At 47.4% G+C, this 24,544-nt stretch overlaps 6 protein-coding genes across 6 annotated transcripts; 5 read left to right on the top strand and 1 right to left on the bottom strand.

The window, feature by feature from the left end:
* Positions 1 to 848: 848 nt before the first annotated feature.
* Positions 849 to 1,190, top strand: H6S33_004908 (uncharacterized protein; the record flags this gene model as incomplete). Its single annotated transcript, XM_044836279.1, has 1 exon — positions 849 to 1,190. One exon carries the CDS (start codon positions 849 to 851, stop codon positions 1,188 to 1,190), a length of 342 nt encoding a protein of 113 aa, XP_044690881.1.
* A 10,334-nt stretch (positions 1,191 to 11,524) lies between these two features.
* On the top strand, positions 11,525 to 12,073 carry H6S33_004909 (uncharacterized protein; the record flags this gene model as incomplete). The annotated part of the gene is made up of 1 exon (XM_044836280.1): positions 11,525 to 12,073. One exon carries the CDS (start codon positions 11,525 to 11,527, stop codon positions 12,071 to 12,073), a length of 549 nt encoding a protein of 182 aa, XP_044690882.1.
* Positions 12,074 to 12,629: 556 nt separating this feature from the next.
* Positions 12,630 to 14,896, bottom strand: H6S33_004910 (uncharacterized protein; the record flags this gene model as incomplete). The annotated part of the gene is made up of 4 exons (XM_044836281.1): positions 12,630 to 13,662; positions 13,996 to 14,283; positions 14,379 to 14,704; positions 14,759 to 14,896. The coding sequence occupies 4 exons, from the start codon at positions 14,894 to 14,896 to the stop codon at positions 12,630 to 12,632; spliced, it is 1,785 nt and encodes a 594-aa protein (XP_044690883.1).
* A 2,842-nt stretch (positions 14,897 to 17,738) lies between these two features.
* H6S33_004911 (uncharacterized protein) lies at positions 17,739 to 18,277 on the top strand (the record flags this gene model as incomplete). Its single annotated transcript, XM_044836282.1, has 3 exons — positions 17,739 to 17,837; positions 17,988 to 18,182; positions 18,257 to 18,277. The coding sequence occupies 3 exons, from the start codon at positions 17,739 to 17,741 to the stop codon at positions 18,275 to 18,277; spliced, it is 315 nt and encodes a 104-aa protein (XP_044690884.1).
* A 1,731-nt stretch (positions 18,278 to 20,008) lies between these two features.
* Positions 20,009 to 23,334, top strand: H6S33_004912 (uncharacterized protein; the record flags this gene model as incomplete). Its single annotated transcript, XM_044836283.1, has 3 exons — positions 20,009 to 21,690; positions 21,736 to 22,339; positions 22,471 to 23,334. 3 exons carry the CDS (start codon positions 20,009 to 20,011, stop codon positions 23,332 to 23,334), a joined length of 3,150 nt encoding a protein of 1,049 aa, XP_044690885.1.
* Positions 23,335 to 23,857: 523 nt separating this feature from the next.
* H6S33_004913 (uncharacterized protein) lies at positions 23,858 to 24,106 on the top strand (the record flags this gene model as incomplete). Its single annotated transcript, XM_044836284.1, has 1 exon — positions 23,858 to 24,106. One exon carries the CDS (start codon positions 23,858 to 23,860, stop codon positions 24,104 to 24,106), a length of 249 nt encoding a protein of 82 aa, XP_044690886.1.
* Between the last annotated feature and the right edge of the window lie 438 nt (positions 24,107 to 24,544).

A 24,544-nucleotide genomic window follows, 5' to 3' on the forward strand; every position in this document is an offset into this window, starting at 1 on the left:
CGATCCTGCTTTACACCGGTTCGTGGTGGAGCGGGGGCTGTCGGATCATCATGAGAACACCAGGAAAAAGGAGATCTTCCTTGATCAATGAATCTAACGATATATCGGTTTAATGGTATAAACCGGTTTGAGCGCGCGTTAATAATAACGAGATAGTTGGTACAGTTTGCCTCTTTATTTGATGGTTGAATTGGGACGGGCTCATAATTGAACCGGTTCAAACTATCCCTTGGACGGATGAAAGTTGTCAAATTCGCGACCTGGAAAGTGCACCACTTAGTAAGGGAATTATCTTGCTTTTTACGTTTGGCAACGACAGAACCAATCAAGAATTTCGAACAATTGCTCTATTAGGCTAGTGATAGCTGAAAGAGTGTGGTCGCGAATTTGACAACTTTCATCCGTCTAAGGGATAACCATAAAGGCGCGGAATTAACCGAGTCCCCACATTAGATAATGACTGTCAATCACTTGAAATCAATAAAGTGGAGTCTCGATAGTGGCATATGGTCGGGAACCGCCAAATCTTGAGTTATTCGGAGGGTTGCCAAGGGAAAAAGCTGAGGATCTTTACTTTAAAAGGAAAAAAATAACCCTCTTTTGAAGGATCTACAGTCGGTTTTGGCGCGGCGACGAAACGGGTCGAACGACGAACAGGGGTCTGTGCTGTGGCTTTGGTGGGGTAGGGTTGGTAGGTGCGAGCAATTTTTCTGTTGAAGCGGTCAACCCCAGGATTGCTCGCATGGGGCGAGCAACCTTTCTGTTGACGCGGTCAACCCCAGGGTTGCTCGCACGCGTTCAACAACAGCCTCGCGTCGCCCTCCACCAACCCTCGCGCAACGCAACCTATGGACTCCTCTAATGCGACACCTGCCATTGATGCTCCCTTTGGCTATACAAAGGCTGGGAAAATCCGGAAAAGACCTGTTCCAAATAATGAAGGAATTTGCCCAGTTGAAGAGTGCAAAACGAGCTTCAGGCATAGGCCAGACCCTAAGAGTGCAGTTTGGCAGCATCTTCTTTACTATTTCCGAGACAATATCTATCAAGGAAATGGAGAAATAGCAAAAGTGCATTGTAACGGGGACTATGGGCGTAGGAACTATGAAGCCAAGGAATACAACCGAGGCGAAGACGTAAACGTAGAAGGTTCGTGGACTATGGACTATGGGGCCAAAGGGTACACCTAAGGCAAGAACGGGGACTGTGGACTATGGACTATGGATGGTTGTACCTGGTCTAGTATACCGGGTAAACCCTATGACGTAGCGCGAACCAAATAGTATTCGTAACTGTAAAGTACAGAAGAAGAAGAAGAAACTTATATTGCTTTGAAGTACAAGACTTATCGCACGCCGACCCGACCGCCTAAAACACGAACCAAACAAAAGAACGAAAGGAAAGAAAACAACAAACGCGAACAAGCAAACAAGAACAAAAGCGAACACAAACGAACATCAACATTTAAAATAAGGAAATTCCAGAACGATACTCAACCAGAAACAACCCAATCGACAAGGAGAAATAACATATCTCAGCGAACTCGGGCGCTGGATCCATCAAAACAAAATAAAACCAAAGTAAAACCAAAGTTAAGAAGGTAAAAGGAAACCGCCCTTTCCTAATCCCGTCCCTAATCATTTTCTTCCATCCCCTCTTCTAGGTCCACCTCCGCTTCCGCCGACTCGTACCACTTCGAGAGTTGAGAGTTTTTTGCAAATTGTAAGATAAGGTCCGTTTTCAAGTTTGTAAACATCCAGTTTTCCCAGGTCATCGCTCCGGGGATCTTTTCTATTAGGGGGGCACGGATTCGAGCCCACGCTGGGCATTCCATAAGTGTGTGTTTCGCTGAGTTTTCCATACCACACTGGCATGGTTCGGGGTCTGTATATACCGCGTGTTTATCGATTCGGGTAGTTTGGCACCGGATTCGAAAAACTTTTTTCGCCTCCGTTAGGGTGAGTTTCGCAATCTTGGGAGGGGGGCGGAACTCCCCCCGGTGATGGTAGTCCGGTATTGGTTGTGTATTCCATTCGTCCAACAGATGGTCGCGTAGTAGTTTGTTTTGGTTCCACTTGTCCCTCGCATTTCCGGGGATTTGATATGGGAGTAGGAGGGAAGCGATTCGGTGTAGACCTGTCCCTTTGATGTTTGCTTCTCTGTATGGGAGGAGCTCAATTAGGGATTCATTGTTGGGGTGGGTTGCCTCGGTGCAGAGTATTCTGGTTCCGTACTTTCTTGAGCGATATGTTAGGAGGTATTCTAGGGGGGGTAGTCCTGCTTCTCGGAGGAGTTTAGCTCTCTTGGTCCATCGAGGTAGGCCCGTGATGATCCGGGCAGCTTCGTTGTATAGTGGTTCTAGTGATCTAATGATGTGGTCTGCGCCAGTCCACCAGGCCTCAGATCCGTAGAGCAGGCCTGGAAGGAAGCCCTGTATTATTAGGTGATGAACTGTCTTGACTGTTATCCCTGGCAGGCGGGCGGTGTTTCGGATTTGGTGGAGGGCTTTTAGGCCTTTTGCGATTGCTGCTTCGATATGGGGCCGGAAGGAGAGGGTTGGATCTATCCAGACTCCTACGTATTTCAGCCTCTCCTTGGGGTATATATCGATGTTGTTAACTTTGACTGGAAGTCGTGGTTGTTGTATGGATGATGTGGTGGGCCGGAAGAAGATCAGATCGGATTTATCCGGGTCGTATTTGATTTGGAGTGGCTCAGCTTTAGTTAGTCTTTCTCTCATTCGTTCCTCCATTCTCTTAATTGTAAAGCCTGGTGTTTTGGATATTTGCACCAGCGCATCGTCATCGATGTAAGTTATGTCCATCTCTTTTGGGCTGCTAGTTGGGTCCAGAATTACTCCGGCATAAATCATAAATAGTACCGGAGACATGGGGCTACCTTGCGGCACTCCAGAATCATAGGGCTGTGGTTCCTCTAGCTCATGGTTGAATTGAAACTGTAGTTTTCTGCCGGTGTTGAATTCCTTGCACCATTCTGTCAGATAGGTGGGGAATTTTTGTTGGTGCATGATTTCCGCGAGGAGTAGGTGGTCGACACAATTGAATGCTCCTTGGATGTCGTTGGTTAGGATCGCTGGTCTATCTCGCCGGGCGGTTCCGGCGCTGTTTTTTAGTAGTAGGTTTTGTTGTATTGGAGTCAAGGTTCTCAGGAGGGCGTCGATTGCCGAGATAGTTGGTCTTCCTCCGAATTGGTTTGCTGAGAGTGTGCCTAGGATTTCTCCAGCGGTGCAGAGTCTCTGAGCCACTATCTTCTCCAGGATTTTGCTGAAACATTGTAGAAGGGAGATGGGCCGGTAGGCTTTTGCTTCATGATAATTTGCTTTACCGGGTTTCGGGATCGGGATACACTTAGCTATTTTCCATTCCGCTGGATGTACACCGTGCCGGAGCATAGCGGAGAACATGTCTTGGATTAGAGTTGTGTTTGCTTTAACTATAGCTTTAATAAAGGTATAAGGGATGCCGTCCGGGCCGGTCGCCGAGTGCGCTGGGCAGGAGTCGATTGCTTTGTTAAGTTCTTCGGGGGTGACTATGTCGAAGGTGTTGCTAAGGTCAAAAGAGGGGGGTCTAATGTTCAAGGGGGGATGGTCGGGGGACGTCCGTTTCGAGGGGAAAAGTTGGGCTCTTAGAGCTTGACACTTCCCCGCGAACGTTTCTTCACCTTGTATGGTTGGTATGATTGTGTCTCGTCTCTTTCCTGCACTTAGGATTCTCCAGACTTCACTACCCTTCGCCTCGTTCATCGTCTTTTCCCGCTGGTCCGCTTTTGCTTTCCGGATCATGGTTGTCCATTCTCTGCAAGCCTTCCGATGTTCCTGCACGTGGTTGGGTTTCCTTGTGTTTCTCGCCTTCCTTTCTGCTGCGTTTACCCTTGCCTTCATCTGTTTCATCTCATCTGACCACCAGGAGTTGGCTCTTACCCCCTCCTTCGAGAGTGGTGTTACTATGCTGACTGTTGACCTGACCAGTTCTAGGAAGAAATCGACAGTTTGTTCCGTGTGTTCCTTGGTTTCCCATGCCTCTGCAGGGATGGAGATGTTTGACATGTGGTTCTCCAATAGCTTCCAGTCTGTTTGTCGCCACATTCGTCTTGGTACAAAAGGTGGTTTTTCCAGGTGTAAGTGGACGGAGGTTCTCCCGTGGTCTGAGCCTGCTCCGTGGGGTTCAGTACTCCATCGTAGGTTGTGGTCGAGTGTTGGGCCTTTTACAAATGCAAGGTCGATGGTTGTGGGCCTTTTCCCTCTGTCTCTGGGGAAGTGCGTAAAGACGCCTGGTTCGTTCAGGAGGGTCAGTTTCTGTCGGGTTATCCATCGTTTTAACCGTGCGCCATTGACGCGGTCTGCTCGAATGTTGTTTCTGTATTCATGTGAATTTACTCCGTACCACATTTGATGGTGGCAGTTGAAGTCTCCCATTACTAGACAGTTATCAAGGGTTTGGATTGTACTTGCTATTTGAGCGAAAGGGCCACTTCGGCCTGGGGAGTATATGTTTAGGATTTGGGTTTTTTTGGTTTGGATTTCTACCGTGATCGATACTATAAAATTATCGTGTGTGTAGTGGTGTTTTGGTTTGAGATTGGCATGTTTGCGGACGTATGTTGCACATTTTGTATTGGTGTTGCTGGCCGTAAAAATATAAAAGAGATTTGATTCTGGTGGGTATCCCTCTGCTGAGGTCCATGGTTCTTGTAGTAATAGGAAATAAATACTAGCGTCTGTTTCCGCTTCTTCTACCGCCGCCTTGGTAACAAGTTCGCTCCGTGCACAATTGAGTTGGTGTGCGAGCGCGGTTGTTCGAGGCCTAAGCATTATTTGTCATGGGTTGGTCTTCTTCGGGAACGGGTGTGGCTCCGACTGGGGCGGTGGCTGGTACTTGGACTATCGGAAGCAACTCTTGAACGGGTGCGGCCGGTGGGTCTTGAGCGGGTGGGGCGTTTTCCCTTCCTTTGTTGAGGAATCGGCGTTTGACTCTCTCGGGGCATGCTGGGTCGGAGGCCTTATGGATTCCTTTGCAGTTCAGACATCTGATTGGGGTGTGGGTGCATCTATATCCTCCCTGGCATTGATTGCATGGGTGGAAGCTGGTGAGGTGATCTCCGGCACAATGACCGCATCTCCCATTGTTTTTGCATTTCTCCTGGCGGTGACCGTATTCGAGGCACTTCGCGCACTGGGTGTCTGGGAAGGTTGGGAGGAAGGCCTCGATGTGGCAGCTTCGGTTAAAGAGGGATAGGAACTTAACTCCTAATGTTTCCATTGTAACTTGTCCTGGGAGCGCAATGACCATTGATGAGTGGTTTTTCTCCATTCGTGTCTCTGCTCTGGAGATCCAGCGGGGAATCTGGGCAAGTTGGAAGTTCTCTCCATAGTTGCTTCTAATTTCGGATGCTACCAGTTGTCCTGCCTCGGCGCCTTCTCCGACCGTTGTGGGGATTCCGTGAATGAGGAACTTTGACCATTTGGAGTTTGCCCGGATGATGGCGACTGGTACTTGTAGGGTGAGGAGAGCCTCCTCAATTTCTTTGGCGTATTCCATCGCCTTTGTTGCTGGGGTGACAAACTTAGTTTCCAGGATAAAATTATCCTTGGGTGTTCTCCTTGCTGAGATGAAGTGGCAGGATTCGTCCTGAATTCTTGCATTGACTAGGGTCCTGATCTCGGAGGGATTGACGTCGGATGGAGCAGTGGTTTCGACAATGATTTCTCTGTTGATTTTGGTATATTCTGGCTTGAAGAGGGGGTCTGCTTTTGGCTTTGCGGACTTCTTTCTTTTCTCAACAACCTGGAAACTTCCTTGAGCAGGACCGGGTGCCGAGGCCACGGCGGCCCAGGTGCCTGCTTTCCATCCACGGAGTGGGGCTTGTTGGGGGGGTGCGGGTGGGGGGGCCTGAGGGGCTGCCTGAGGCGCTGCTTGAGGAATTGTTTGAGGGACCGCTGGAGGGGGCATTCTCTGTCCCTGCGGTTGTTGTTTTCGCTGTTGTTGCTGTTGGTGCTGTTGTTGGTTTTGTTGTGGTTGTTGCGGTTGTTGCGGTTGTGGTTGTTTGTTGAGGAGAAGATGGATCGCCGAGTGCATACTGGTGATCATACTTGTCTGCGCCTCGATTTGGTGCCTCAGTGTGTCCACTGTTCTCCGGAGTGTGGTCGTTTGCTCTTCGAGGGTTTCAATCCTGTCGGTGGGTGGGCAGATTCGGCTGGTGGCATGTCTGATGGCCCAGGTAATATAGTTCAGGTCCGTCTGAGTGTGAGTATCCTGGGGGACAATGCTCGGGTAGAGGTAGTCGACTCTCGGTTGGTAGGGGTCGTTGTAGTCGGATTCTGTTGCAAAGATCGAGGAGAATTCCTGTTCTTGAGCTCCGGATGGGGTTGGGTCGGGAACCTGAGTGTTCCTGGTCTGCGAGGGGGCTGTCCCTTGCTGGGAAGACTGGGTGAAAAAGGACTGGAGCGAAGCTTGCTGCGACATGATTGAATGTCCAGTTCTCCTGGCGGCGTAGAGTGACGTTTCGGAAAGGTTTCTTTTCCTTCCTTTCGGGAGGTCAAGGCTGGAGAATTCTTCGCTAGAAGCCAGTTTTCGTGGTGTTTCTTTCGCTAGGAACAACAAACGCGACCGTACGATCGGGGACGAAGTGGCTCAACCTGGTATGGTATACCAGGGTAAACCGAGGGGGGTAAAAATAAAGGTGTTTTTGAAGCGAGGTTAATTGTCAGGGAGTATTTGCGAGCTGGAGGCGAGCAAGTGAAGTACAGAGGTTGCATAAAGAGAAAAGAGAAAGAAAGAGAAACAAGAAATCACGAGACAACGCCCCCCTTATATATCCATACCCTATCCCAATGCTGACTCATACCCTCGCGTAACAGAAACAAAAAGAACATAATAGAAACCCACTTCACTAAACCCAACCATACTGCATAATCCTTCTCCCTTATACCCCGTGTAACGGGGACTGTGGGCGTAGGAACTATAAAGCCAAGGAATACAACCGAAGCGAAGACTTGGACGTAGGAGGTTCGTGGACTATGGACTATGGGGCCGAAGGGTATACCTAAGGCGAAAACAGGAACTGTGGACTATGGACTATGGATGGTTGTACCTGGTCTAGTATACCGGGTAAACCCTATGACGTAGCGCGAACCAAATAGTATTCGTAACGGTGAAGTACAGAGGTTGCATAAAGAGAAAAGAGAAAGAAAGAGAAACAAGAAATCACGAGACAACACCCCCCTTATATATCCATACCCTATCCCAATGCTGACTCATACCTTCACATAACAGAAACAGAAAGAACATAATAGAAACCCGCTTCGCTAAACCCAACCACACTGCATAATCCTTCCTCTTCATACCCTAACACCTCACATAACTAAACCACATGGCTGCCGTTACAGACCACTCCCCCCTCTACGGCCTACCTCCTGGTAGGCTTAGGCTTTCGTGGATATCGTTTGTGAAATCGTTTAACAATATCGGGCGAATGTTCGACATCTGACAATGGCTGCCAGGAAGCTTCGTCATAACCGGCATACTTAACCAAGTATTCAAATCTTCCCCGACGATCCCTGGAATCCAAAATATCCTCGACTTCTTTCATGGATCGACTAGTGGAGGTACGGGGTTATGAGGAGTTGGATTAGTCAGAAAGGTTCTATGGGGTTCTATCGGGTTCTGTTGATCGTTAATGTATGAGTCATGTTGGATTTGTCATCGTTGGGATTTTCCTTGAAGTATATTAAGGGGGGTTTTTGTTTGTATTTTGTGTTCTTCTTCTTCTTTCTTTACGCAACGTCTTCTGTATCTACGCTGTCTACTGCTACACAAATATTCTCGTCCTCTTCTTCCTTTAAAGAAGACCACCGCCTCGCTTTCTCCGCATCCCGTTGAACCTTACCAACGCTCGAGCCCCATAGTACCCCTATTGCGAGTTCCCGTACCGCTCCCTATTTACACTCTTCGTACCCTGCGGAATACTCGTCACTCACCCCCTTGAGAACTTCCCACTCCTCCTGTCCTTCAACTTCAACCGGCGGTGGTGGTAACTGTTGTTGTCCTGGTAAAGGATCGTTTGCTGCAGACGACAATAAAGAGACATGGAATACGGGATGAACTTTCATAGAACGAGGGAGTTCCCACTCATAGGCATAAGGGCTAACGATCCGTTTCACGACATACGGTCCAATGCGTTTCCAATCGAGTTTCTTCGATGGTCGTTTGGTGAGGACATGGCGGGTCGATAGAAAAACTTTATCCCCCATACGATAGTGAGGCGCTGGAGTCCGGCTTATATTGGCCGACTCTTCTTGAATCCTTTGCGCTCGGAACAATTCAGCTCGTAAAACATCTAGTATATCCTTCATCTCTCGTACAATGGTATTCGCTTGGTCTTCCGCTGTCGTCTTACCATGTTCCAAAGGACCAAAAGTCATTCTCGGATTCCTCCCTGAGTTGGCATAAAATGGAGAGATTCTCGTCGTTTCAGAAGCATGGTTATTTGTTGCAAACTCGGCCATTAGCAACCATCGAACCCAGTCGTCCTGTTGATAAGAAACATAACTTCGAAGATATTGTTCCATCACAGCATTAATTCTTTCCGTTTGTCCATCCGTCTGGGGGTGAAACGCTGTAGAGAACTTTGGTGATATTTCCAAACGATCGCAAAGGGACCTCCAGAATTCCGCAACAAATTGTGTTCCTCGATCAGATACCATAGTTTCAGGGAGTCCATGTAATTTCCAAACATTATCGATATACAGCCTAGCTACTTCCTCTCTTCCATCTGTCCATTCAAATTTAACATTTTTCTTCGTTAAGGCTGTGAGCGGAGCAACAATTTTCGAATATCCCAAGATAAAACGCCGATAGAAATTCGCAAATCCCAGAAATACTTGAACGTCATGAAGATTCCTTGGTGTGGACCACTCTAACACATCAACAACTTTCTTTGGATCCATCCTATTCCCATCCGGGGTAAGAATAAGGCCGAGATACTTCGTTTCCTGAACCATAAACTCGCATTTCTCGGGTTTAAGGTGAACATGATTCTCATCAAGTACCTTTAGAATCTTCTGAATATGGTCCCTGTGTTCCGATAAGGTATCCGAATAGATCAGGATATCATCCAGATATGCTGTTACGAATTGATCAAGATAAGGTCGTAGAATATCATTGATCCAATGTTGGAATGTGGCCGGAGCGTTGGCTAATCCAAATGGCATTACTGTGTACTCGAAATGTCCATAACGAGTCCTGAACGCCGTCTTCCATTCATCTCCCTCGGCTACCCTGATCTGATTATACCCCCAACGTAGATCCAACTTGGTGTAATATTGTGCCCTCGAAAGTTTGGCCAAAGTTTCCTTCAACAGTGGTAACGGATATCGATTCTTGATCGTGATTGCATTAAGGCCTCGATAATCCACACAGAGTCGAAGAGTCCCATCACTTTTCTTTACGAACAGTATGGGTGCTCCCGCCGGTGATTCACTAGCCCTGATAAATCCCTTTGGTAGATTTTCATCAAGGTATTCCCGTAGCGCTTTTAATTCGATCTGGGACAGGCCGTATATTGGTCCATATGGAGGTCGTTTACCTTCCTCCAATACGATTTCAATATCATGGGATGGTCGATGTGGCGGCAGGACAGAAGCGTCATATTCTTGGAACATGTGGAGACGATGGTGGAACTCCTTTGGTACTAGTTGCTTGACGTCGACGGTGGATTTCTCAGCTGCTGAAACGACAACAGTATGATGTTCCGGTAGAGGGATCGATATCCCATGGGCAGTGACTGTCGTTCCACTGAGTGAACAGTGTTGACAACAGCTTTGAGAGTCAAAAACAAGTAAATTTTCCTTCGGCCGAATCGTAACATCGTGACGTCGCATCCAAGGTATTCCCATCACAATTGGATAATGTCCCAGCTTCGTTACAAAACATGATGCAGTTTCCCGATGACCATGGATATCCAGCGACACATTGACAATATGGGTGATCTGTCCTGATTCAATAGGTCTCCCATCCATAACATCTACCTGACGAAGTACTTTAAGGCGGGTCATTGTGAGATTATTATGGCGTACAAAAGATTCGTCAATAAAAGCGTATCCAGAGGCTCCGGTATCAATAAGGGCATAGGTGGGTATAAAAGAGTCGGGATTCTGGGAGACCGAACAGGTAACAACAAGAGAGTCTTCGGACATCTTATCCTCAGACACAGCAGCAGCAGGGAGAACAAGAACAGATGGCGGGGCTGGCCCCTTTTGTTTGCCATTTTTTACCAAAGGGGCTGACCTTTTAACGCCGGCTTTGGGGACCCATTTTCAAGTGGCTTTTCTCGCCAATTGCTGATGGTACGGGGATCTTTGGAGCGAGGGGACAGATAGTGAGGCTTGGAGACATGGCGAGGTTTAACCGTAGCGGCGGAGACAGAGATACGAGAACGAAGGCCGGCAATAGTGGCATTAGCTTGGGCTTCCCAGGCTTTTGCAGCAGAGATGATGTGAAGAATTTCGTCTTCAGCATCGGCGAGGTTCTCGTCGGCAATGGCGAGACTTTCCTGGTGTAGGGCGAGACGATACTGAAGTTCTTCTTCTTCGGCCTTTGATTCTTCGAGCTCAATCTTCAGAGTAACAATAGCCTCGTCGCGGCCCCGGATGGTCTTGGTAGACTCTTCCTGGCATTCGGACAAGGTTTGCAATAGATCGGCAGCCTCTTCTTCAGCTGCTTCGAGTTCCATGGTAAGGCCGGCAATGACCTCTTCCTGAGCCGTGTCGATAACGGGTTCTAGTGGTGCGGGGGTGTCAAGAGGCTTGGTGAGAGCCTCCAAACACTCAGCAATAAGACCATGAGCCTCCGTAAGTTCTTCGCCGAAGTCTATATCGGCTGGGAGGGGACCAAAGGTGATCAGAAATTCTGAAAGACGCTGCAACAACGTATCTTGAGTGGTGTCGGACATGGTCGCGACCTGAGCTAAGCGATGCGGTGTTGTATTGGTTGGCTGTAGAGGATGCAACCTAAGTGTAACGGGGACTGTGGGCGTAGGAACTATAAAGCCAAAGAATACAACCGAGGTGAAGACTTGGACGTAGGAGGTTCGTGGACTATGGACTATGGGGCCGAAGGGTATACCTAAGGCGAAAACGGGAACTGTGGACTATGGACTATGGATGGTTGTACCTGGTCTAGTATACCGGGTAAACCCTATGACGTAGCGCGAACCAAATAGTATTCGTAACGGTGAAGTACAGAGGTTGCATAAAGAGAAAAGAGAAAGAAAGAGAAACAAGAAATCACGAGACAACACCCCCCTTATATATCCATACCCTATCCCAATGCTGACTCATACCTTCACATAACAGAAACAGAAAGAACATAATAGAAACCCGCTTCGCTAAACCCAACCACACTGCATAATCCTTCCTCTTCATACCCTAACACCTCACATAACTAAACCACATGGCTGCCGTTACACCCCGACAACTCACATAGCCAACCCGTCTAGCTGCCGTTACATGCATACATCAGCAAGCTCGTCTATTACCCAGGGCGCAGCCCCTACGACCTGGCGGGCATTCTGCGCCCCGAGTGCCAAGCGCGTCAGGCACCCCCAGAGTACCACCTTCGCGCTAGGCTCTGCCGCAGGACCGCCCCACTTTGCGGGACCGCCAGGAGATATGGCTCACGTCCGGAGGGCACTCACTAATGCTCTGATCGCTTGGGCCGCCATGAGATTCCCTCCCCCTCCGGAGACGCTAGGATGGAGTGAGCCCACCCACAGCACCTATGGAACTTTTGCTTCTTTTGATTACGTCAGTAGTACATGCGAGCACTTCTCAATGCTCTCACAGTTTTCTTGGATGCTCTCACGGCACGGCGAATTTTCTCACGGCAACGTGAATGCTCCTGCGAATACTCCCACGAATGCTCCCGCGAATGCTCCCGCGAATGCTCCCGCGAATGCTCCCGCCAGTGCTTCCGCGAGTGCTCCCAGAGCACTCACCAATGCTCACAGAGTTGAGGCATTCGTCATACTCACTCAAGGTGAATTAACCCTCACTTAGTCCCCTTTGGATTGATAAGCGTTTTTCCAAGGAAGGATAGGTAGGCACCGGTCCCTCAAATGATATCTAGTGTGGGTATCCTATATGCCGCTGTATGTACGGTCAGTGGCGGGATACTGATACAAGCACTGTCTTGTTTACTGGTGACGACTACCCAACCTTTGATGGACATGTATGTTTCTGTCGATTCGTGAAAAGCATAATTAGCCTTGAGGTTGAGGCCATGGTACGGCTTGTCTGAAAAGCTCAATGTCCATACATAAGCAACAAACATGGACTGGAAAAAGGTGCAGGATGACTTTACTGGTCGGAAGACCAATGTCTGCCTACCGCGCCCTCCTGGAGCGAGCTTGCTGGATAGTCAGACTCAGATACTGAGCGGGTGAAACTTTACCTCCTTCTTCCAGTCCGCATGCTTAGCAGAACGACACGAAGTTTGAATTAGAGAGTCCAATTGGGTCTAACGTTTCTATAGCACTCAGGAATGCCCTCACGGCTTTACAAACATTCAACTAAATTCATTCCACGTACGCAAGTCTATTCTAGTATTTACCAACTAATTACCAGTCTCCACCTCAAACAAATGGCCCATTTCCAATATACTCCGAATATTAACGATCCACACCCTCTTCCTCCTCCTCCTACAAACCTTCAGGAGCCCATGTAAGCTGTTCGCGATACCACGATCCTTTGCCTCGAGTAGCTCCACTATACATAGTCTATGTGCTCGCCCCTCACTGTCCCGCAGCTTGAACAAAGCCTCCACATGTACTGGTAAGCGTCCCCGAAAAACTCCCCACTCCTCTGAGGACGCTACAGACACCCATACCCAATCCTTTCTTATTTTCCCTTTCCTAAAAGTGGCATTTCCCGTACACCTAATATTGTGAACCTTGTACACCTCAGGTCTTTGGAAGATTGGTATCGGAACCTGCAAACATTTGAACATCTCCACCCGGCGCTCTAAAATGCTCTCAGAGCTTCCAGCAAAGCTTTGAGAGCATCCCGCATCTTCTGCATACTCCTTTATCAGGCGATTTAAGGCGGTATGGCTTATTTGTAGTCCATCCACAATATTGAAAAGTCTTTCCGATTTCGTGGAGGGGTTGCAAAGACGCCTTAGAGGCAGTCGGCCTTCTACTATGGATCGTTCATTTGGTGTTTTTTTCCGGCCTTCGATTTTAAAAATCTCAAGTAACTGCTTCAGGTTATCTCGATGGCTCCAAAGGATGTCATCAGTGCTCTCAGGACCTCCAACAATGTCTTTCAAATTCAGCATTCGAATCGCTAATGCCAACCGCCGCCCCCTATAGTCCAGTATCTGCTTTGCAGCATCGACCTTGTTGGATGCTCCGTATGCCTCTTTTATCTGACGTACATGGGCGAGTTCGCTGATGTCAGTGGAGTACGGTGGAATGCTCTCAAAGCGCTCAACATGTTCCCGATAGTGCGTTAACACGTGCAATTTGATGAAGTTGAAGTGAGACCTTTCTCGTATCTCGCGAATCTCCTCCAAGCCTCGCTGAGCGTTCTGGGAGCCTGAGGCGTTCAAGGTTTTTGTCCGATCTCTCACACCCTTAACGGTCGTCCTGTACGCCCAGAATTATAAAAAGATGTTCTTGTGCTTATGGAACTCCTCGAGATAGCTCTCCATATAATTCAGTGTGCTCGTCGTATGAGTCCCATACTGCACCATTAAGTGGAAGTCGATTAAGCCTCGTACACATTTCAATGCCTTTGCGAAGTCGTCCCTGAAAGACACCCTCGGGTTTCTCAAAGCAGCCGCGAGTGCTCCAAGAATGACCCACCCCAGATTTCTCATCTCCTTCCCTTGCCATTGGGTTGTGGCACGATATGTCTTGTTCGGTACTGCCAGTACAGTGTAAGGCGCAATCGAGACCCAAGCCTTGTCAAATTCCTACAATTGATTGTGGTTCTTCAAGAAAGCCTGAAACCACTCCATCATGTGCTTCAACATCCCTAGGTAGATATTGTGCAGAATGTCCAGTTTGTTGACATCGTATGGATTAACTCTCGGCATACCCCAGAAAGCATTGAAGAGTGTCTTCACTGATCTCGCGACAAGGTATTCCACCAGTCCCAGGTTTCCCGAGTTCTCCCTGAATAGCTTTACTCTCTCCCGGTAATCCTCGTAATCGCCCGTAGGGCTCCGGCGAGTGCTCCCAAGACTGTGGAATTCCACCTCGCATCTTGGACAAGAGTTAGTACTAATTTTTGTAAGTTTGAATGCTCAGGTTGATCAACGATCCAACCCGACAACACCGGAAAGCATAGACGTTCGTACCCGTCAGCGCATGCGATTAGCTCGCCTTCCTGAAAGCACTCTCGAATGCTTTGAAAGATCTCCCCAAGGGCGCGATGCAGCGCCATTTGACTCTGACGTCGTAAAGCGGAATTAGCTAGTGAGTTCTTCCCGAGCTTAGGTAGGACTGGCAGTAGCCCTAGGAGAATTAACGAATGCCCGGTGGGCTTGCTCTGGACACATGACTTGATGTTCCCAATGGTAAGATGGATTGGCCAGGCTTTCTTGTCCCCACTAAAATTTGTCAAATGTATGCCATCTGACGCGAATATAATTGGTACCACAGTCGACCTCTCCGGTAAGGTATTCTGTCCAGAAAGTATTAGTGACTGCCTTTAGAGCACTTGTGAGGCTTACCGGACCTGCGTCTCCCACCACCAATCTTCCGTATGTATTTCCCCGTACATTCTCTCGTCAGATTCATTACGCTCTACCACTGGTGCATACACCAATGACTCCTGAAAGGCCTGTTGGCCTAGAAGATATCGCACAATTGCCATTAGATCCCGGTAATAGTAAGGGATTTTCTCTCCCCCAATATCCACCTCCGAATGATGCCAGCTCGCCTTTCCCAATATGTCATTCATTTCCTCCAACCTCCTTATAAAACCTCGCCCAGTCCTGTAGGAGCATTCGCCACTGCTTGACGAAGCGTGTAGAAAGAAACTGTCGGTATTTCCTTGTGAGGCCTTCGACAGTATGAAATAACGTGCCATTCTAAACTCATATGCTGAGTGGAATGGGTGCCACAGTTTCATGGATCGACTAGTGGAGGTACGGGGTTATGAAGAGTCGGATTAGTCAGAAAGGTTCTATTGGGTTCTACCGGGCTCCGTTGATTGTTAATGTATGAGTCAGGTTGGATTTGTCATCGTTGGGATTTCCTTGAGTATATTAAAGGGGGTTTGTTTGTATTTTGTCTTCTTCTTCTTCTTCTTCTTTCTTTACGCAACGTCTTCTGTATCTACGCTGTCTATTTACTATACAATACCATCGTCCTCTTCTTTCCTTAAGAAGACCACCGCCTCGCTTTCTCCTCGTCTCGTCGAACCTTACCAACGCTAAGAGCTCCGTAGCATCCCTATTGCGAGCTCCCCTACCGTCCCATATTACACTCTTCGTACCCTGCGGAATAACCGCTACTCACCCCCTTGAGACACAGGTATCGGAGAAGATTTTGTGAGCATTCGTTGTAGTGCTCCGAGTGGTAGAGATGCTCCACAGCACCCTCGTAAATCGTTGTCGCTGCCTCATGCCTATTTGCATCTCTATCTGCCTCTTCCATCATAAAATATGAATCGGATTCTAGATCTGAATTATTATCGGGATCTTGGTCATGATAATTGATACTGTTGCTCTCTGAACTATCCGAATTGTCATGGGCATCTGAATAGGAATCGTGAATGCCTTCCAGGCTGTCATGAGTGTCATTGGGTGTCTCTTGATCGTGGTCCAGGAGTAAAAATTGGTTTCTCAGCCATTCATCTGCTTCAAATGTATGTGTAGTTCGGAGATGTTTATCGAAGTTTGCGGAGGAGCTGTACCACTTGCTGTAAAAGGGGCAAGACGATTTCGTTGAAGTCTCATGATTCTAGCAAAGCACTCCTGAGTGCTCTGAAAATTTGACTTCTGCTAAGGCCGAGGAGGCTCTTTCCTGCAGGTGCTGCTGCAGAGTGCTCGAATGATTTGATTTGTCAGCCAATGAGGCTCTCACCTGCACCCCGGTCGGCAAGTCTGACTTTCAATACGAGTCTGATGTCATACATCACCAACCTAATACAAACACTAACACCAACAAGAAGAAACACCCACCACCCCAATCAGGTGGCCAGTTATGCTAGATTCTATCGCCCTGAGCATCTTCACTCTCTCCCTGAGTACTCGCGGAGTCTCTTCAGGTCGAGACAGTGTTCTCAGCGCTAAATTCAACACTAATATCGACTACGAGCTCAAAGAATACATTCTCTCCAACTCAGCTTCCTACGGGACAGAGCACCAATACCAACAAGAACACAAGCACCAACCCCAACACCAGAATGTTATCGACATCACAATTGGTACCGTCAGAGCATCTCCGAGTGTGCCTGGAGCATTTAGATCATCATATATTGAAGCAAACATTGAGTACGAGCACCCTCGAGTACTTCTATAGCATTCGTGGGTGCTCACGCAAGCGTAATAAGCTCAAAAAGAAAAGGTGATGGTACTCGGTATAAGAGCATTCCTCCCTTCCTTCAAGTTCATGAGAAGTTCCTAACCATCTTCAAGTTCTCCTCTACCTATCACTTCAAGTTCTCCATTACTTTCAACATTACCTAGTAAAATCTCATCCTTCAAGTTCCTCCATTTTCAAGCGATTCAACCTTTACAATCTTTATAAATAAGGTGGTATTTCTCTCTCCTACTCCAATTAATTTCAGAACCATACTCACCAAATTGATACATTCTAAACACCGCTCAGAGCACTCCCGGTAGCTCACAGAATACAAATCAACTTCCCAATAAGAAGCGCTTGCGTGACATAGACGAAGACGATAACGAAAAGACCCACCGAAAAACCAAGAAACACAAATCGTCCCGCAAAACTGTCAAGCCTATCCCGCAGAAGATACCAGAAACACCCCCGAAGCAGTCGCCAGTGCTTTCCGGGTTCACCCCGATCAACAAGAGCTGAAAACAAAACCCCGTACCTCCACCAATCTGGACTGAACCCCGGACTCCGCCAAATACTAACCTAGCTCCATCGGACACTGAAGGGATCTTCCTGAGTAACTTGGGAGCAACTCTAACTGATTCCGAATGCTTTCCCGATTTTAATTCCGAACACTCTGAACCATACATAAGTGACGATCAAGAGCCAGCAACAGGTCCAGCAACAGGCCCACTAGCAACAGTCTCCACTGCTTTCTCAGCACGCACCAGTGCTTCACCAGAGGCCCTTGTACGGACGACCGTACTTAGGGTTAGTGCTACCGCACCAGTACCCGCTAGTGCTCCACAAAAGAACATTGCCCGGAAGACCATAGTACCAAGTCAAGCTCTCACTCGGTCCAAGCCTAGTGCAGTCCGCTCAACAGGCCCAGCAACAGGCCGCTCAACAGGACCAGCAGCAACTGGCCGCTCAACAACACCCGTCAGTGCTCCACCGAAGACTCTTGAACTGGAGACCCCTACATTCAAGCCCCGATGGTCCCCTCGGTTATTTTCTAGTGCAAGCCCATCCGAACTAATAGACCACCCCTTACCAGTACGACAGAGATGAATTAGACCCGAGCATCGCCGATTGTCCAAGAGACATCCCCGAGTGTTCAAGAGGTATCCTCGAGCTCGAGAGCATTCAAGATGACTCAAGCAAGCAAAGCGAAGATGACTTTAGGTCTACTCAACCTATCTAAAGTGTACACCAGTATCCGCAACAGCCTAAAGGCGGAAATGCAAAATGTAGGTTGAGTCAATAAAAAGACCTCCGGATTGATTGCGTTTAATGCCCTATGCCTTTACTTAATGAACCTGCCCTCCCTCAACGGTTTTCTGCCAATTTGGACTGGGGGTGACTCCGATGCCCATAGAGCACTGACGAGTGCTCTACAGTGGCTCATCGCGGATGTTGGTATGAAGGATAAGTTATCAAGGGGACAGGGGGACCGTCAGTTCAAAGAGGCTACCGGTGATAGTGATGCTGATGATGATGACGGCGGTGGTCAGGCAGCCGGAAGACGCTCTCGCAAAGGGAAAGAGCATGCAGTACCCCCGGAACTCATGCGACTTTCCATAATGGTTACCGTGGTGGGCCCCGATACTCTAGGGGCATTCTTTATCCTCGTCCCACTACCTACTTCTGACTGGAATTGTAACGGCAGTTATATGTTTCGGTTATGTGAAGTGTCAGAGTATGTAAAGGAAGGATTGTGTAGTGTGTGTGGGATTTGTTAAGTGAGTTTCTATTATGTTCTTTCTGTTTCTGTTATGCGAGAAGATGAGTCATCGTGGGTTGAGGTTTGAATATATAAAGGGGCGTTGTCTCGGCTTTCTTCTGTTTCCTTTTCTTTCCTTTCTTCTTTACGCAACCTCTGTATTTATTCCACGAATACTATTCTTTGTCCGCACTACGTCATAGGGCTCCAACCGGTTTACCATACCAAGTAGAGCCACCCCATAGTCCACAGTTAAAGTATACCTTTACGTCTACGTCCACGTCTACGTCAGTACCTAGGTTGTATTCCTTGGCACCACAGTCTATCGCCTATAGTCCCCGTGATACGTAGGTTGCGTCCTCTATCGCCAACCAATACAACACCATAGTCTACAATGTCGGAACATGTCCATGTCGATTATCAACAACTTAACGATAACCTCCAAAGATTTTTTCAAGCGCATCCACAGGTCGACAACGTGGTCGGAGCTGAGGCTTATGCGCTTCTTCAACAGTGTCAAAATGGTCTTACTCAATATGCAACGGATGTACAGGAGATAGAAGCGGAGGCAGAGAGGGCAAGAAGGATATTTGAACGAGATCTTACTGCTGCCCGAGCTCAACGAACTGCTGTTGAGGTTGTGGCCCCTGACGAAGAACCTATTGGAAACAATGCTCCACCTGTACCTCCAGCACCACCAGCTACAGGTACCACCTATCGGTCGGAGAAACTCCCAGACCCCGACGTGTTCAGGGGGGATCGTGACCGAGAAAGGCTACACTTATTGAAGCAACAAATGAAACTCAAGCTATTAGGAAATACCGATCGTTAACCTACACTACAGTCTAAGTTATCGTATGCGTTCAGCAGATTGTAAGGAGCTGCTGCCAATCAGTTCTTACAGTACATGGGAGAAGAAGGTATTGCTTTACATTCTATGACACGGTTTTATGAGATTCTGGATACAGCTTTTGGAGACCCCGATCGAATGCGTACGGCTAGGAGAAATCTCCGGAATATCAGACAACGCACTCGAACTTTCGCTGACTACTTCGCTGAGTTCCAACGGTATGCTGCTGAATCGGGAATGGATGAAGTCTCTCGAATTGAAGCTTTGATGGAAGGAATTAATGGGGAACTGGACGAATCGATGATACACCATGAGACTCCTGCAACGGTAGATGGTTGTGCAACACTCTTGCAACGGTTGGATAATCGACGACGGCCGGCGGAAGCTAAGCGAGGTGGTAAAAAACCTTGGACTACTACTGCGACCCCGGCTCCGCGTCCCCCACCAACAAATCCTGTTCCTGCTCCACGTCCTGCTGCCCCTGCTGCCAACCCACCTGCCACTGAGAATCACCCCTCGTTCCATCCTGGAGGTGATGTACCTATGAATCTATCTGGAGGACGTCGTCACCCTACCCCTGGCGAAAGAAACGCCCGCTTAGCTGAGGGCCGATGTTTCTATTGCGGAGGTGTCGGGCATATGGTTAGGGATTGCCCCCAAGCGAGGGCAACTGGAAATCAACCAAGGAGACCTGTTATGAGAGGAGCAGTATTGACAGTGGAAGAGAATGGCGGAAGCGATAACGAGTCGGCAAAAGATTTGTCCCTGCACTAAGTGGCTTAGCCCAGGGACCATTTAAGGATTTTTCTAAGATGTGTATTTCTGGTTTTTCGGTATCAGAGGAGGAAATGGATGGAAATCAACTTGTAGTAACTTGTTCGATTTCACAGAATAAAAATTCTTTCATACCTACCTACGCCCTTATTGATACCGGAGCATCAGGATATGCTTTCATTGATGAATCTTTTGTACGCCACAACAATCTTACAATGACCTCCCTTAAAATACCTCGCCATGTAGACGTTATAGACGGAAGGCCTATTAAATCAGGAAAAATCACCCATATTGTTGATGTCTCGCTAGACATTCATGGTCATCGGGAGATGGCGCCATGTTTTGTGACAAAGTTAGGACACTATCCGATTGTGATGGGGATACCTTGGATGCGACAACATGATGTTACGATTCGACCGAAAGAAAATTTACTTGTTTTTGACTCTCGAAACTGTTGTCAGTACTGTTCAATCAGTGGAACTGCAGTTATTGTTCAGGGTATCTCGATTCCCCTACCGGAACACCATACAGTAATTGTTTCAGCAGCTGAAAAATCTACTGTCAACATTGAACAATTAGTACCGAAGAACTTTCACCATCGTCTCCATATGTTTAAAGAATATGATGCTTCAATTCTTCCACCACATCGACTATCCCATGATATCGAAATAGTATTGAAAGAAGGCAAACGATCACCATATGGACCTATATATGGATTGTCTCAAATCGAGTTAAAAGCACTACGGCAATATCTTGATGAAAATTTACCCAAAGGATTTATTCGGGCTAGTGAATCACCAGCGGGAACACCTATATTGTTCGTAAAGAAAAACGATGGAACCCTTCGACTTTGGGTTGATTATCGAGGTCTAAATGCGATTACAATCAAAAATCGATATCCATTACCATTGTTAAAGGAAACCCTGGCTAAGTTGTCAAGAGCACAATACTATACCAAGTTGGATTTACGTTGGGGATATAATCAAATCAGGATAGCGGAGGGAGATGAATGGAAAACGGCATTTCGAACTCGATATGGACATTTCGAATATACAGTAATGCCATTTGGATTAGCTAATGCCCCTGCTACCTTTCAACATTGGATCAATGATATTTTACGCCCCTATCTCGACCAATTCGTAACGGCATACTTAGACGATATCCTTATCTATTCCGAAACTCTATCAGAACACAAAGAACACATTCAGAAGGTTCTAAAGGTACTTGATGAGAATCATGTTCACCTTAAACCTGAAAAATCTGAATTTATGGTTCAGGAAACGAAATATCTCGGTTTAATCCTTACTCCGAATGGAAATAGAATGGACCCAAAGAAAGTTATCGATGTTTTGGAATGGACCACACCGACAAACCTTCGTGATGTTCAAGTATTTCTAGGATTTGCAAATTTTTATCGGCGGTTCATTTTAGGATACTCAAAAATTATTGCTCCACTTACAGCCTTGACGAAGAAGAATGTTAAATTTGAATGGACGGATGAAAGGGAGGAAGCATTTCAAACTTTGAAAAAGATGTTTACAACGGCGCCAATCCTAGCTCATTTTAATCCGGATCGAAAAATCGTAATAGAAACCGATGCATCCGACTATGTTTCAGCAGGAATCCTACCTCAACGTGACAACGAAGGAATCCTACATCCAGTCGCGTTCTTCTCCAAGAAACATTCTCCTGCAGAGTGTAACTACGAAATTTATGATAAAGAACTTTTAGCAATTATACGATGTTTCGAAGAATGGTGACATCACCTGGAAGGAGCTCAATTCCCAATTGAAGTTCTTAGTGATCATCGGAATCTTGAATATTTTATGACAACAAAATTGTTAAATCGTCGACAAGCCCGTTGGTCCGAATTTCTTTCACGCTTCGATTTCGTTATACAATTTCGGCCAGGAAAACAAGGAACGAAACCAGATGCATTGACTAGAAGGTCAGGTGACCTACCTAAAGAGGGGGATGAACGGTTGACGCATCAAAGTCAAGTGATTTTGAAGCGGAAAAATTTGGATACCAAGCTAAGTTTGTTCGCGGGTTCTTTGTCAAATGAATCCGCTGAAGGAGCGTCCACTGTAGAAGAGTTATTTTCAAATGCTTACCAAGTGGATAGTTTCCCAAATAAGATCCTTGCTATGCTTCGGAATGGTGGTCGCCATTCGACTAAGATTTCGCTTGCCGAATGTACGGAAGATAATAACGGTCGGTTACTTTATCGAGGCGTACTATATGTACCAGATGACAATCATCTTCGATTAAGGCTTTTGAAGCAATATCACGATAAACCATCAGCAGGACATCCCGGTAGAGCGAAGACTCTGGAGCTCCTAACTCGAGAATATTACTGGCTACAGATGCGGAAGTTCGTCGATCAGTATATTAAGAATTGCAATGTGTGTACCCGTAGCAAGGCATCACACAATGCACCTTGTGGAGTACTTCGCCCCATGCCAATTCCCGATGGGCCCTGGACAGATGTCTCGATGGATTACCCGACACTATGGTATCTGATCGAGGAACACAGTTCGTTGCGGAATTCTGGAGGTCCCTTTGTGATCGATTGGAAATCTCGCCAAAGTTCTCTACTGCATTCCACCCCCAAACAGATGGACAGACAGAAAGAATCAATGCCATAATGGAACAATACCTCCGAAGCTATGTTTCCTATCAACAAGACGACTGGGTCCGATGGCTACCGATGGCTGAATTTGCAACCAACAACCACGTTTCCGAAACAACAAAGGTCTCCCCATTCTATGCCAATTCGGGAAGAAATCCAAGAATAACTTTTGGCCCTTTGGAACATGGTCAAACGACGGCGGAGGATCAAGCGAACCGTATTGCAAGGGAAATGAAGGATGTAGTGGATTTCTTAAGAGAAGAGATATTTCGAGCGCAAAGGATACAAGGAGAATCAGCCAATAGGAATCGAACTCCAGCTCCTCGATACCATTTAGGAGATAAGGTTTTCCTATCAACCTGTCATATTCTAACAAAGCGACCTTCTAAGAAATTCGACTGGAAACGTATTGGACCTTATAACGTTAAGCGCATTGTCAATCCCTATGCTTACGAGTTGGAACTTCCTCGGTCAATGAAAATTCATCTGGTATTCCACGTTTCGTTATTGTCGCCCGCAGCCAATGATCCCTTGCCCGGTCAGAAACAACTACCTCCACCCCCAGTTGAAATCGAAGGACAGGAGGAGTGGGAGGTTGAAGATATTTTGGATTCGAGGAAGCGTCGGGGGAGATTCGAATATCTAGTGAAGTATGTCGGGTATGATGAAGCTTCTTGGCAACCATTGTCGGACGTCGAACATTCGCCCGATGTTGTTAAAGGATTCCATGAACGTTACCCACGGAAGCCTAAGCCTACCAGGAGGTAAGCCTTAGAGGGGGAATGGTCTGTAACGGCAGTTATATGTTTCGGTTATGTGAAGTGTCAGAGTATGTAAAGGAAGGATTGTGTAGTGTGTGTGGGATTTGTTAAGTGAGTTTCTATTATGTTCTTTCTGTTTCTGTTATGCGAGAAGATGAGTCATCGTGGGTTGAGGTTTGAATATATAAAGGGGCATTGTCTCGGCTTTCTTCTGTTTCCTTTTCTTTCCTTTCTTCTTTACGCAACCTCTGTATTCTACTTGCTCACTAAGGCTCGCAAAGAACTCCCTGATAAGAAACCTCGCTTCAAAACATTTTATTTTATTCCCCTCGGTTTACCCTGGTATACCATACCAGGTTGAGCCACTTCGTCCCTGATCGTACGGTCGCGTTTTGTTGTTCCAAGCGAAAGAAACACCAAGAAAACTGGCTTCTAGCGAAGAATTCTCCAGCCTTGACCTCCCAAAGGGAAGGAAAAGAAACCTTTCCGAAACATCACTCTACGCCGCCAGAAGAACTGGACATTCAATTATGTCGCAACAAGCCTCGCTCCAGTCCTTTTTCACCCAGTCCTCCCAGCAAGGGACAGCCTCTCCGCAGAACAGGAATACTCCGGTTCCCGATCCAACCCCATCCGGAGCTCAGGAACAAGAATTCTCCTCGACCTTTGAAACAGAATCCGACTACAACGACCCATACCAACCGAGAATTGACTACCTCTACCCAAGCGTTGTTCCCCAGGACACTCACACCCAGACGGACCTGAACTATATTACCTGAGCCATTAGACATGCCACCAGCCGAATCTGCCCACCCACCGACAGGATTGAAATCCTCGAAGAGCAAACGACCACACTCCGGAGAACAGTGGACACACTGAGGCACCAAATCGAGGCGCAGACAACTATGATCACCAGTATGCACTCGGCGATCCATCTTCTCCTCAACAAACAACCACAACCGCAGCAACCGCAACAACCACAACAAAACCAACAACAGCAACAACTGCAACAACAGCAAAAACAACAACCGCAGGGACAGAGAATGCCCCCTCCAGCGGTCCCTCAAATAATTCCCCAAGCAGCGCCTCAGGCAGCCCCTCAGGCCCCCCCACCTGCACCCCCCCAACAAGCCCCACCCCGTGGATGGAAAGCAGGCACCTGGGCCGCCGTGGCCTCGGCACCCGGTCCTGCTCAAGGAAAATTTCAGGTTGTTGAA

The sequence above is a fragment of the Morchella sextelata genome (assembly GCF_020137385.1).
Source record: "Morchella sextelata strain SCLS chromosome Unknown scls_18, whole genome shotgun sequence".
In the NCBI taxonomy this organism is placed as follows: Eukaryota; Fungi; Ascomycota; class Pezizomycetes; order Pezizales; family Morchellaceae; genus Morchella; species Morchella sextelata.